This window comes from Triplophysa dalaica, chromosome 21 (genome assembly GCF_015846415.1).
Source record: "Triplophysa dalaica isolate WHDGS20190420 chromosome 21, ASM1584641v1, whole genome shotgun sequence".
NCBI classification, from domain to species: domain Eukaryota; kingdom Metazoa; phylum Chordata; class Actinopteri; order Cypriniformes; family Nemacheilidae; genus Triplophysa; species Triplophysa dalaica.
This window is the reverse complement of record NC_079562.1, coordinates 14147038-14161946: the sequence shown is the minus strand read 5'-3', so window position 1 is coordinate 14161946 and position 14909 is coordinate 14147038. Positions and strand designations below refer to the sequence as shown.

The 14909-nt window shown below is 36.2% G+C and overlaps 1 protein-coding gene across 2 annotated transcripts in view; it reads left to right on the top strand.

The window, feature by feature from the left end:
* pde4cb (phosphodiesterase 4C, cAMP-specific b) overlaps window positions 1-14909 on the top strand; it is a 32101-nt gene that overhangs the window by 3992 nt on the left and 13200 nt on the right. Inside the window, exon 1 of one of the 2 annotated variants that reach the window (XM_056734135.1) lies at window positions 8972-9525. The exons of the other annotated variant lie outside the window; for it this stretch is intronic. Coding sequence (XP_056590113.1) covers window positions 9443-9525 — 83 coding nt within the window. The 5' untranslated portion in view covers window positions 8972-9442. Of the gene's footprint in view, window positions 1-8971; window positions 9526-14909 lie in introns of those variants that run through there. 2 annotated transcript variants of the gene reach the window in all.

Here is a 14909-nt window from a genome sequence, read left to right as displayed (position 1 = left end):
AGACCTTGACCATGCAATATCACCCTTACACGCACACGCTCGAGCACCTGAACACTCCTGCTGTCATATATTTATCAGACTTGATTAAAAAAATGCCATTGATCTAATTTGCATGAGGTGAAGTGTGTTTTGATTGGCTTTAAATGATTGCCTGGTTTTGTCAAGAGGATGGAACTCCATTGGGGAAAACAAACACACAAATCCAAATTTTGGCAATGAATTGTTTTGAAGGGTGGTTCTAATTGGTAACAAATGTTTCCAGGAACACAAACCCAAACACAGCTTATGCCCTCTGATCTCGCCCTCTGCCAGCCACATGGTGCATGTGAAATTAAACTCATTTCTCATTTCGGGGGGTTCGGTTGGCCGATTGTCCCCAAAAGCTCTCTACAGTCCTCAAGGAAGGTGATGACCAACTCATGTCACGAGCACCGTCTGGTCACTGAGGCCATGCACCTGAACCCACAACGTTGGGACATTATTACATCATCAATTCTGTCCGGATTTCTTCCCATACGCTAGCAATCTCTCCTGTTAGTGTCCAACTGAACATTCCCTGTACCCTGTGGATTTCTTCAGAGCTTTGTTTTTTCTCTGTCCACCAGATCTTAACAATGTCTGGAGCCCTACCGCCTACTCCTTCGGATGAGACGTTAAACCGAGGTCCTGACTCTCAGTGGTCATTAAAAATCCCAGGATGTCCTTCAAAAAAGAGTAGGGGTGTAACCCCAGCATCCTGGCTAAATTGGCCCATTCGTCTCCGTACATCATCCCCATGTGTACTAATTGGATTCGTCCCTGTCTCCTCTCCACCAATAAGCTGGTTTGTGGTGTGCGTTCTGGCGCAATATGGCTGCCGCCCCATCATCCAGGTGGATGCTGCACATTGGTGGTGGTTGAGGAGATTCCTCCCTTCCATGTAAAGCACTTTGAGTACCCAGAAAAGCGCTATGTAACGAATTATAATCACAACGACTTACTTGATATGTGTCGCTTTTCCAGTCCCATAAGTCCCATAATTGCATTGTGATGATTGAACTGATATTTTGCAGCTCTCAGACTCTTCAAACAGGGCCCCCTGCTGTGGCAGTATTTTATGCTTTAATTTACACTTTTAAATGCAGCTGTGTGCTGAAGTTGTAGATAAGTGCAGAGAAATGTCATAAGGTTAATATAGTGTAAGCACATGTTTTTTTTTGCATTAATTACAATTAACTATCAGACCTGGGTAAAAGGTGCAGAGCTAATTCTAAGTACATTGTAAAGCAAACAGAACAATGTTTAAATAACTATCATGCCAAATGCTGAAGCTTAATTAACCTGAACTGGTGTTTGCTGAGACACATATTACAATTATTACTGTCCACATTTAAATATCTCCATTATTCACATCGATAAATGGATAGTTCAGACAAACATGACATTTCGGTCATCATTCAGTCAAATTAATTTAATTTAAAACTTGTGTATCCTTTTTTTCCATTGGTACACGAAAGAAGATATTTTGAGAAATGTTTTATGGTCATTCATGGGTCAATGTTGTTCAGTGTTGTTCGGTCACCAAAATTATTCAAAATATCTTCTTTAGTGATCTGGAGAAGAAAGAAAGTCAACTAGGTTTAAAATGACATGAGAGAAAATGAAAACAAAATGGGTGAACTATCCCTTTAAATTAAAAAGGGACCTGATGTATAACAGCAGCATAATTCACACAAAACCCATCAGGTCCAATTTATCCCAATAAACATAAAATTTAAAAGGTTTTTCTTATGAATAAGAAAATGAAATGTATTTTATGACCTTTAAATCTTAATTTTCTCATTGTTTGTGTGACAAGTAAATCAGAACATATTTGCAACTTAAGAGTCTCCCTCAGGTTGTTCCAAATCTGTATAAATGTCTTTGTTTTGTTGAGCACAAAAGAAGATATTGTGAAGAGTTCTTGGGCACCATTGACTACTATTGTAATTTTTTCTTCTATTGTGCCCAAGAACTGTTTGGTTATAAGCATTTTTCCAAATATCATTCTCTGTGTTCATCAGAACAAAGAAATGTATACAGATTTGGATCAACTCGAGGGTGAGTAAATGATGACATTTTTGAGTGAACTGTTCATTCAAATACACCTTTCTTATTAACTTCAATGTAAATGACTAATTACTGAAACAGCCCTTCAACAGAGACCAAGCCTTTGTGCTGAATAGCTCAGTGGCAACTGAATAACCAATGATCAACACAACGATGGGTCACCCATAAACAATATATATCCTGAACCATATTGCCATTATCAAATGATAACATGATGATATAATCCTGTGAAGAAAGATCTGAATTACATAAATTTTATTAATGAATGAATCACTTGCTCATCTGCTAAGAAATATCATGTATTTTTGCTCACTGTGCGAGGACGTTAGCAGAGAGACATTGAGGTCTTTTTTCTCCCAATTATAATATTCGCTCATGCGGCCTGTCTAATGAGTAGAAACGTAGAAACTCATCATGTTTCGGTTCAATCCGCCATCTGCTATATCTCAGACAGGCAGAAAGCCTGTTAACTGTGATTTTCGAAAAAAATTCTGGTTTATACAAATACACAGATGCCTCTTTAAGCAGAGCTCAGGTGTGTGTAAATCTGGTTATTATTTTCCAAAATCAAGAACGGTTGCTCACAGATTTATGATTCATATGGAACACTGTAAATTACAAAATATAATTGAACTGATTGAGTAATGTTTTCCAAGAAGAAATAATTCAAATGAACATGAGCAGATTATTTATACTCATATGTCATTCCAATCCTAAATGCTGTTATTATTTTTCTGTGAAATACGGAAGAATTTTTGACAAGATTGGCATCAAATATAGTGGTTATATAATTGTGTATGAGTAAACTAATTAACAAATTTGTATAACACAAGGTAAACGGTTTTTAAATATGAATACAATTGACCTTGAAATGTTTTTGACAAAAGCGTTTGGCTTTTCATTTGGAAATATAACATTATTCGTCGACATTGTTGCCGTCCTTCACTCAAAAAAACATATTGTGCTATATAGAACCTGAAGAAGCACTGAAGCACCAAAATATGGTGCTATAAAAACCTAAAAGTGGTTCTTGGCTGGTCGAAACGATTATTTATCATTTAAAAATGACTGTTTTCCCTTTCAAAGTTGACAAGCATTTTTTATACTTTCTATTGTTTACATATTTGCAAAACCAGTGACAAACATAAAGTGTGAATAATCATTTATGACAAAAAATGTAAATTATGAGATATGGAGATAGGAGGTTTCAGAAGGACAGGAGCGACATTGCAGAAATACTTTTATGTAGTACTGTGCGTGCATTATTTTCTTACATCAGCAGAGGGCAGCGTTTATTCAAACTCTTCTTGAATTTGCTTTCATTAGGCCTAAGTGGAAAATTATAATGAGACAATCTTTTGATTTCATTACCATCACCCATCATCAAGGCTAATGTGATTTCGGTCTGTAACCTCCTGTGTCAGGTCAGAGGAGATTTTCAACATTGATGAATGTTGGAAAAGCCATGCACATTTGTGTGGAGATGTGCAAATGTGCTTCATCTTCTCTTATCTGGTTGCTAATTGAAATAATGTTAAAAGCTTTTGAGGCATTTGCTTGGTTGGGGTCAATATATCATCTGTAACACACTCGGACAAAATCCAGATTTATCAGAGGGGGATGGCACAAACGCAGCGTGGCTCACGACGGTAGCAGATGGCTTGACGGTACTAAACAAGTGCGCCAGCCTCAGTTCTCTTCTGACAGCATCAGTGTCCACCTGTTCTCCAAAGCACAAATGAAGCACTTTTTCCCCATCAGAAAAACCATTAAGAGTGAGAAAATGGATAAATAATTTAATATAACAGCTCTCTTCAGCAGAGGTGAGGTGCATCTTCATCATTAGTCTGAATAGAATGTTGGTCAGTGAAAACTGTTTCTACGACGATGGCCTTTAGATAAACGTTTTCATTTGAAGTATGACAAGGACTCTTGTTTCTTTCTAGCAGGGTACTGGTTGCTTGTTGGAGACCTAAAGCAGCATTGGATAAAATCAATCTGTTTTTAGTATTATGCCATGCAATAATAAAAGAATTTAAAGTAATGTCACTACCCTCTTCAATATGCTAGATGAACTGAGATTTGCATTAAGAGAATGCTGTAATTAAATGACCAATGTGTTATTTTTAGGAGGATCTATTGACAAAAATGCAATCTAATATACATAACGATGTATTCAGAGGTGTTTAAAGACCTTATATAATTGAGTGTTATGTTTCTATCTACAGTACATAAACCTCTGGTCTCCTTACATGGAACTCGCCATGTTGTTTCTACATTAGCTCTGAATGGACAAACTGCTCTACAGAGGCAGAGTGTGTTTCGTAAATATGTTATCTCCTTCGGCAAAGAAGCAAAAAAATGTGACACCATCTTAGTCCTGTGTCAGCTTCGAAATGTTGGGGTTGGAGTGAAGTGAGCCCTTGGTTGCAATTCGCAACCTTACCACTAGCTGCCGCTAACATTTTTGTGATGTAACAGAAAATGGTATACAGAGGGTGCTGTACAAACGTGTTGCGTACGACAAGGGCTGTGTCAGAAATTGCCCCTATAACCTAATATAGTGCACTTTTTGAGAGGACATCCATTTTTAATGGTGTCCGAATTCATAGTAGACATTATTGAGTGCACCTATTCAATTCCATGATGCATCATAATAATGAGTGTACAACCGATCTACACTCACAGCTAGCTGCTAAATGCCGAATTTAATCACTCATTTTCACCCAGTCCTTAATGAGGACTATTTTTGTGAACTAATGTAGGGAATATTGAATGATGAAGATGATTATAATGAAGATGGAGGTCAGGATAATCCCCGCACACTAGCTGTTCTATAAGAAACAGCTGAAAATGATTTCCATTCTGTCAAATAATCCATTTTACTTTCACAAAAAAACCCCAATGGTAAAAATAAGTTTTAAAGCCCCACTCCACTGTGACACCATTGATGACCTGTTGCGTTCTAAGTTTTACATAGTGACGTTGGGTTCTTTTCCGAGGCTTCGAGCGTATGTCGCGAAATCCGGGAAGCTTTCAGTGGACAGCGTATCAAGGCTTGTATCGTTTTATACCACTGACGTCATAGATGATGTTTGAAGTTTGATGTTTGATTCAGTAAGCGGTTCGAATCTTGCCGACAAATTTTGATAGCTATAAAAACCAAGTTACACGAGCACATTCACTGCCCTCTGCTCAGTTAAGCCCAGACACTTTCCAGTTAAAAAAAATAATATTCCCCTTCTGCCTATTATTGCCAAATAATTGATTTACACACATTTGATAGCCCCATTCATTTCAGGCCAATACGTTTATAGCACAGTTATGTTATACAATCATCATATACCACCGGAAAATACACATTATATACATATAAATACATCTTTGGAAATTGATTTTTTTCTTTACAGTTATTTGTATGCCTTAACTGGCACAACATAAAGTGTATGAGAGACCACATTAGGCACATCTGTAATGTATCTGCTTGTTTTACACTCTTTTGCAACCAGGTGGTATTGTGAGCAAATGAAGCCTCGAAGAATGAACCCTTTTTAGAACAACTTGGCTGAAAAGCTTCATTGCCTCATGAGCCTTCATCTCACCACCACTAGTTTTACACATTTGCAGTGGATATGTTCCATTTTGCTCATTAAAACTAATGAGACACACCTGGGCCTATATGTGAAAATGGCATGTGGATAGCTGTGTTTTCTCCCATTTCTTCTGTTTGTCACTGGCAGACGTTGATATTGTGTCCAGTCAAATCATCTGTCTGGTTCTGTCTGAACTTTGGTTTGGTAAAGTGTCTGATCAGAAATGAATTTCAATACAACATCTAATGGGATCTTCTGTCTGGTACTGTTGATGTTCATTTTTAAACTTGGGTCAGGCTTGTTTTTGCAGTACATTCCACAACATTGTCACTAATTTGTGCCCGTATTTTCGATCAAATCAGCATGTTCAGAGGAGCTGGTGGAAGAGATTGCTCTGATTATATTTTTCGGTATGAATTTTACATTAGGAGTTACACCGTGTCTAAACTGCGACCGGCGTGACATGACACACAGTTTGCTATAATGGGTTCTGCATCCACTGAGGACAAAATTTAAAATGATAATGGGTTCTAATGCATTTCTAATGTCCTTTGTCGTGTGTTTACAGGGTGTTATACAATACAGACAGATAAAATAATGTTATAAACACAGCATATTTTTATACTACATATAGTATAATCAGCCGGTGAACAAGATAAAATACTATTTCAAAATCAGTTTTCTCAATAAATTTAGCTAAGTAAAATGATCCTTTTGTTTCATTCTGTGAACTACAAACAATATTTCTCCCAAATTGTAAATTAAAATATTATTTTCTTTGCAGAAAGTGAACTTGAGAAGCAATAGAAATGATGCTCTGTATTCTTTCAGACTTCAAATAATGCAAAGAAAATGCATTTTAAGCAATACAACAGTATTAACAGTATAGTAGATATACATGAATAGGCTGTAGAAAAAGTGAAACAAACTTTTTTGTGTGATAACCTCGAATGATTTTTATTAGTTTGATGTGTCTTTTCATGCAGTCAGTCTTTCACATAGCTGTTGGATGACTAAACGTTTAATGTTGTTGGAATTCGACAGACAGTGGACTGGAATAACCACAATACATAGAAATATTGATTATATTACAATTTGGAATGGTCTCTCAATTTTATAAAAATAGGATTGTCTTTTTTTTATAAATTGTTTTATTTATTTAAGATAAATAGATTTATTACATTATATATGATAGAACAAAGTTATGCAAATAAAGTTACATAGATAAGTTATATACATTTTAAATGAATTATACCATATTTTATTGTATTGTTGCTCCTGTATGACATATCGCTTTATTGTTCCCTGAACTTAATTGCTTTGGATAAAAGCGTCTGCTAAGTGACTATATGTAAATGTAATAATAACCTTTAAAATGCAAATAGTGGGCCGGATGAAGATTATGAGGACGGTAAATGAAAATCGTAATTTAACATGGTTTACTTTTTTTTGAATGATGATTAAATATGATGAATGATGAAAATATTCAGAATAGTGTCACCTGCTGGTATGGTATTGTCTCTCAGGCTAACACAGAATGTGAGCTAGATGAGCTGCAGCTGTAGACTGTATTCAAGCTAAACTTTTTTGGGGGCCAACCCATGCTACACCACAGTCAGCTTTCGTCACGATAGAGTGTTTTGGCCCAGGCAGAATATCTGACAAAACAAACTACTGTTATTCTGATGTAGTCTGGATTGCTGTGGACAGTGTTTGGCTTTATTAATGCACATAACCTTTCCTCTGTTTGGATACATATCATGCACCTCTGCACATCACGCGGAGTCCTCCAGACTGAAAGACTGCAATGATCTGTGGGTTAAGCAAGGTTTAACCTATAATATACGCCAAAACTTGGAGGGGGCGGGCACATAAAGGTTATGAAAGGAAGCTTTTGTTGGGTTCAGGTTTAGATGTCAGATGAGCCCCAGGTGATGCGTCTCATTGTTTGTTATACGCTCAGAGTATCTTTGAGACTATCTTGAATAACATTCTCAGTCTTCTTTTAGGATTTGTTTGATGTCTTTAGACTTTTTTCCCTTTACTGTGATATGTCAGGGTGACAGTAAACATGTAAAAAACAGACGGTTAATAATATATATTTTTATATTATTTATTATACTTTATATATTATTATAATATACTATGCATTTTTGCTATGTTTCACCATAGGACTATAGACTTTTGATTGGCAAATCTGAGGTCAGTTTGAGACAATATCGACATCTCATTCTTTTTAGAAACATCAATCATTTTAAAAAAGGATAAAATGTTTCCATTTGACATCATGGCCGTCCAGAAGAAACATTTGAGAGATCTTGTATGAAGTTGTGCTTTCTTATGGGTGGTTTCTTTGGCTTTTTTTCAGTCCAGAACCGTCTGACAACCTTTTCAACCGCTAGCTTTTCTATCCACAAACGTACAGTGATACATGTAGGAACATGACTCCCAAACATGTGTCATCTAACCGGCAGGTCCAAAGTTGTCTGCTTCTCTTATCTGAAAGTGTTAAATTCATAAAGAGATTTCTCACAGAGATGGGAATGCATGTACTGCCCCATGTGGTTTAAAAATAAAATATGAAACAGAAAATACATAAATCTTGGGCTATATATTATCATCATAGCTGTTTATTACTCTGACCCTGATATCTTTTATTTTACTCTCACATCTCTCTCTCTCTCTCTCTCTCTCTCTGACAAAATATCATGCTCTTAATATTGCGAGAAGGCCTGCTTATTACAAACATTACATCTTCATGAAAGGAAGTGAGCACAGATGTTCATAATCTTACAGGAGACTTTAAACATTTCTTCAGGCGGTCATGACCCCTGAGTGGAAAATCCTTGACGTCAGAGACCAGGAAGAATGAGTGAACTCTTTTCCAGTGCTTTGGGTAATAGAAATGTTTACAGGGCAGTCGGATTGACTAACATGTGCACAGCTCCCTTCCACAGATATCCCTCCCGGTGATATCAAAACTGATTGTCAGCAGCCGTTTGGATAACAAAATTTCTGTGATTTTGGACCAGACACAGAAGTCCTGAAGAAGTCTATATCAAGTCAATCTTTCCCTGTGGGCGACTGAAGTGGAGCATGCAGACGACAACATATGCATGTCAGCGCAGCTCCCGGGGCGAGTGTGTGTTGTCATGGTCTCTTGCTGTGTGCTTTCACATGCTGTTGGACGCTGTTGGCAGACAGCCACCCTCCAGTCGCAGGCTATCCACTACACACACACACACGGATGTGTACATTACTGTGGCGTGTGACCGCACACCAGCCTCCAGGCTCAATGAGTTGTACCTCCTTTCTTTTTAGCTTTCTTCTCCTTCCCGCCCATCCAACATTTCTCCAACAAAACTAATATGGAAACTAAACAGGAACTCATACCCCTAAATAGGTTCTCCAGGGAGCCCAATAATGTGGCTGATGTTTTGCTGTTCTTCTTTTTTTACTGCTCACAGGAGAAAAGCAGTTTTTAGATCTTTCTGGTGAGTCTTATTTGATAAGTTGATGAAGAAATAAGGCTTGAACAGTGGTAGACGATCTACAGTTGAGAATGGTAACTCCAAATGGAACCAAGATGTTTGGGACGGAGGCGTTAGACTTTCTCTCAGGCCCATGAGGTCTTCACCTAGCTTCTTTTGCCTGTGTGCTCACTCTGTTGAGTTTTGGATGACCGATACTCACCGGAGAGGTTCTTTCATTATGTTTCTTTCAACTAAAAAACACTGGTAAAAAGCAGAAGAGTTTCGAAAATGACGCACAAGGAACCTCGTAACCTCAGGAGGAGTTCCCTCTTTAACATCGGCTCGAATCTGAGGCGCCACTCTTGTATCGGGTAGGTTTGGTCATTTTGTGACAAAGTTTTTCAAACCACCGTTTGTTTGCTATGAATGAATTGTGAAATGAGCTCCACAGGGTCTGATGTATGAGGCTTTTTGCTTTGGATTGCTCAGCTCAGATCAGTCAAGATTGTTGGTCTGTTGGTAATATTGATGTTCAGATATTTGTCAAAATACTAGTAATTGTATATGTATTAGGATTTGTGGTGTTCTAAGATCAACTATTATTTTGCTATTGGTTATGTTTACAGATCTTAAAAACAATGATATGAAACAATGTCTGTTGTTTCATGCAATGCAAATTAAACGCAAATTTAGCTAATGTTAAAAAAGCAACAGTTTTAGCACATTCCCCCTCCCCTGAACCTAGATGGCACATGTTTGAAACATATTAAAAAAAAGCTGCGGAACATGAAAACATTGCAGGCTATTGGAAGTCAGTATCATGTGACTTTGGCCAGTTATTGCTGAAGCACAGCAGACCGCTGCTCTATTATTAGGAATGCTGTGACGCTAAACTCCTCTGAGAAATCTCTTCCACATGTACAGATCACAGTCTCGCACGTGAGCTCGGCCTTCGTTTGAGAAACTTCCCAGACAGTTACAATTACGTCTAAACATTTCATCAGCTCTTAAACATCACAGATGTGTTCACAGTTTAATGAATGGACACAGTTAGCATTGAGAATCAGAAAGAAGGCTAAACTCAGCCGAGTACCTACAATAAGATGCATCATTGTTGATATTGATATGCATTCGGCCAATTGCTCGAACTGAATCATGTCTGAATCAGGTCACCACCAAGAGATGTTTTATTGGGGGAACCAAAATTAAATAGATAGATGATCATTCAAAAAATACTTTAAGCTAGTTTTAAGAGAATATATCGCAAGAAAATACTAAATATATTAAAAATGAGTATGAAACTTTATGTTTTCGAGTGCATTAGCATAATTTTGTATTGTTTTATCAAAGAGGTGCATCACAACCAGCACACGACATTGAACGCTTACATTTTTAAATATATATGACAAGTCACCTAAAAACGAAATTATTGATTATGGTAAATAATTATTATCTACATGTACTGCATCTTATCAAATTTTAGAATTTTCATTATTATTTTTTTCTCAAATGTATCTTTTATTTTTTAGCTTTTATCTGAGGGATAACCTTATACTTCTTACAGGGGGTCCCTCGTGCCTTATGCGGATCCCAGAACCACCAGCATCCCCCCCACAAATTTGAGCACTCTCGAGCAAAATACAATTTTACTCATAATTACGTAATATTCATTGTTTTAGTTTTAGTGTATTTTTAGTTGACTTACTATCATAACATTTAGGATAACGTAATATATTGAATATTTTGTTGACTTAACTCAAATAGGCTTAGTTAAACTGAAAAACTACATTTACCATTTCTGTTAATATTGACTTTTTTTCTTAAAATGATGTCAAACATTTTCACTAAAGACCACCTAGCTACAGTTTTTGTTCATGCTTAGGCTTTCTTTGAAGGCAGCGAAAGTGTCTGCACACATCAAGAAACACTGAAAACTAGTGCAAAATGTAATGGGGACACATAACTTCCACTATAACTGGTTCTTATGACTAATTGTCATATGATATTTCAACACGAGAATTAAAAATTGTCAAGATTTACAAGATACATTCAATGAATTTCTAAAATGAAGCGTTCATTTATAGCCACAATAACCACAATTTTGGTGCAGAATTTCATTAAAAATTTTTAAAGCTTCTGCTTTACTATTCACCCGCTTTTGCTCTCTTCGAGTACCCTTGTCTCCCATCACCATTAATAAAATAGTATCATTCCATGGTTTCTTTGGTAAACTGTTGGAAATTATTCTCATAGCAGTAACCTGTGTGTGGCTGCCCTCATCTGGATAAAAAGTGAACTGTCTTTTTGTTTGTTTTGTTCTTTGAAACTCATTTGTGGTATAATAATAAATTTATGCAAAGATGTTATTTCACAATAGAGATCGGGTTGCATTAGTCCATAAATTATATGCAAATACTGTTCCTCTCGCACTCTTTCTTGCTAAGGAGAAAATGGGACTCTAAGGAATTTAATGCACATGGAAAGATACACTTGTGTGTGTGTGTGTTTACATACCTCTGTGTCTTTGGTAGTTGCACCGCAGAGAATAGACTCTGTGAATACACAGTTACATTTACATTTACATTTACATTTAGTCATTTGGCAGACGCTTCTATCCAAAGCGACTTACATTGCACTTATTACAGGGACAATCCCCCTGGAGAAACATGGAGTAAAGTGTCTTACTCAAGGACACACTGGTGGTGGCTGATGGTGTCTGATCGAACCAGCAACCTTTGATTTACCAGTTCAGTGGTTTAACCCACCACCATCTCCAGTTGTTTTTGGGGTTTCACACTACTGATAATGTACTTTGTGTGTTCAATATGTACATTGTTTAGTTTGGATACATTGGATACATTTATTATCCATTGGAAATTCAAGGTTTTGCCTGTTGCATCACTCATCAACCTTATTCGTGAGGCTCTTGTATAGGTTTGTATTTAGCAAAAGGTGATTATGTTGACTTGAGCAAATTAAAGCACAGGAAAAGTTGAACACACAGATCATTTAAGGTGAGAATTCTGCAAGGGCTTCAGTAGTGAGGTTTGTAAAATGCATGTGCCAGGATTTAAACAAACATATTAGACTCATTTGAAATAAATCTTGTCCTATACACACGCTATAAAGACATGCATGATACAGTAAAGCATACGTTGATGTGCTTTAAATTTTTTAAGCTATTGAACGTACATTTTTCTATAAACATTCTGTACAGTACATTGCAGTGTAGACAACAGAGTAGATTTGGTTTGCACCAAATAAGTGACATTTAGCATGAGATTGCGGACCTTAATATCAGGCTGAATATCACTTATTTGGTGCAAAACCAGTGTAGACTGATAATGTGTGTCTGGAGGTATGTGTTTATTTACACACATGAAATGCAGTGGCGTCTATATGTATGAGCTGTTTTGAATGGCCTGTGGTCGACCCCATAGGCATAATAAAAACCTAGACGAGCTATCGGCCGCTCTACTCCACTACTGCGATACGTCAATGGCGTCACCATATTAGGTAGGGCAAATGCCCACTAAACTCATATAAGTGAATGGGAGAACTGAGCTTTTTCTGTATTAAAAGCAAGTTTTCATTTCTTAACACGTTTCAGTGGTATAAATATACATATACACGGGAGGGGGGGTGGGGGTGTGGTCTAGGTCTCTATATATTCTTAGCGGTGGAGGTCTAGACAATACTTTTTTAAATAAATAATGTTTAATCAATGGAGCCCAGTTGAACATGTATATATATCAGGCCCTTTATTTTATATTCTGATACCCACAGTATGTATGAAATAATAAAAGGATTTAATTAACATATTATCTAAAAAATGGAGATTTTTAACTGGGGAGATGGCTTTTCTGTCTGTTGTGTTTTTATAAAATTACACAGATATTTATGATTTTTATACAATTTCAAAAATAAAAGATATGCGGTAAAACTCACTACAGCAGTAAAACATGTATGTGAGATAATAAAACAAGTTACACTGTCGTACATTATAAATAGTATGAAATATAGTAATAAGACCCAAGATTAAAATATAACCAGGTTTTCCAAAGTTTTCAAAGTGAACAAGCTGTGTTCTAATCATGTCTATTTTCATCTTAATAACATCACATTAGCGATGTTTACACAACTATTGAGCCTAAATGAATGCTAAACAAGCTTGGGATTTAGCTGTTCTGTATGACAATAAATATTTTTTCATGTCTAAACATCTTTAACTGGAGCAATAACGTTTCTGTAGTCCTTGTATAAATTATAAAGTATTGGAGTTGGTCAATTAAACTGATATTGTGTTAAAATGCAAAACAGCGCTGCACCATTTACTTGTACGTGTTTAGAGTCGGTTTTTGCCCTGACCAATATGGCAGAACCGTTGACGTACGTTCCAGCGGACAATGGCGCCACTAGGTATTATATATGTCTATGGTTGACCCACCCACTGATACCCCCACAACACCACAGACTGAGCAAATATTTACCCTGACTTGAGCAGAGATCAGATTCAGTCCTGAGGGAGCACAAATCAGACCGAGAAGTCCCTTAAATCACCACAGATTATTTTACTAGAAATTTAATTTTTATGAAATATAAAGACTGTATAAAACGTAAAACACACTTAAAATGTTTCAATTTCATTGAATATATAAAGCACATGACGTTTAAAGCAAGCACACATTTTAAGCAAATCACTTCTTGCAAAGTTTGTTCAGTTTGAGGTTGTGTTGGAGATTATTTTCTAAAATAAATTTTAGAGTATATTAGTATGCTTTTAAAATATAATTTTCTTAATGCAGACAACAATGATTTGGTCACCTTAGTCATACTTAAATGTCTGAATACCATTGCCTTATATAACACCACATTAAAGCACGTGGCATCTGCAAACAATGATGTTAGACCTGTTCTCAGAACTAGGCATTTTTGTATTGACTTTTAACTGCTGTCAGTTTGATTTATCGGCTGATTTAACTCAAACTTTTTAAGACTTGTATAATGTTGATTTTGGACTTTATAGCTGATGTAAAACAATTTTTGTTTGCAAAGTCTAGTTACACCATGTCAAGGTCAGTTTCAATACATTACCTTATATTACATGGACATGTTTAGGCAGGCTTTTATGTCATTTTGATTTCTATTTGTTGCTTATTGTAAAACTGTAATTTATTAAGTTTAAAATTATTTTCTATGTTTTCTAAATATTTAAAATAGTGACAGTTAATACATAAGAAAAATAGGAATGATCATCAGACATGTTCAAAAAATTCTCCCAACAAAATTCTGTTAATGTGTTTCTTTCATATCTAATGCATTCATATATTGTTAAATGTAACAGTAAAGTAGCTGCAATGGATGGTTCACCCAAAAAATTTCATCCACATTTCATCATTTATTTACCCTTGTGCGATTTCAAATTTGTATGACTTTCTTTCTTCTGCAGAACACAAAAGAAGATATTTCGAAGAAAACCAACATTGACTGTCAATGTATGAACACAAAACCACAAAGACCTTTCTCAAAATATGTGTTCCTCTGAAGAAAGAATCATATACAGGTTTTGAATAACATGAGCGTAAATAAATGATGACAGAATTTTTATTTTTAGGTGAACTATCCCAAATACTTTTATAGAAACAAATTATAGTGATAAAATGTATAAATATAATGATCTATTCTTAGGGAACCCTGCAGTAAAGAGTTAATGCTAAAGACAGTCATTGGCTGGCTCCGCCCCCTCTATGGGCTG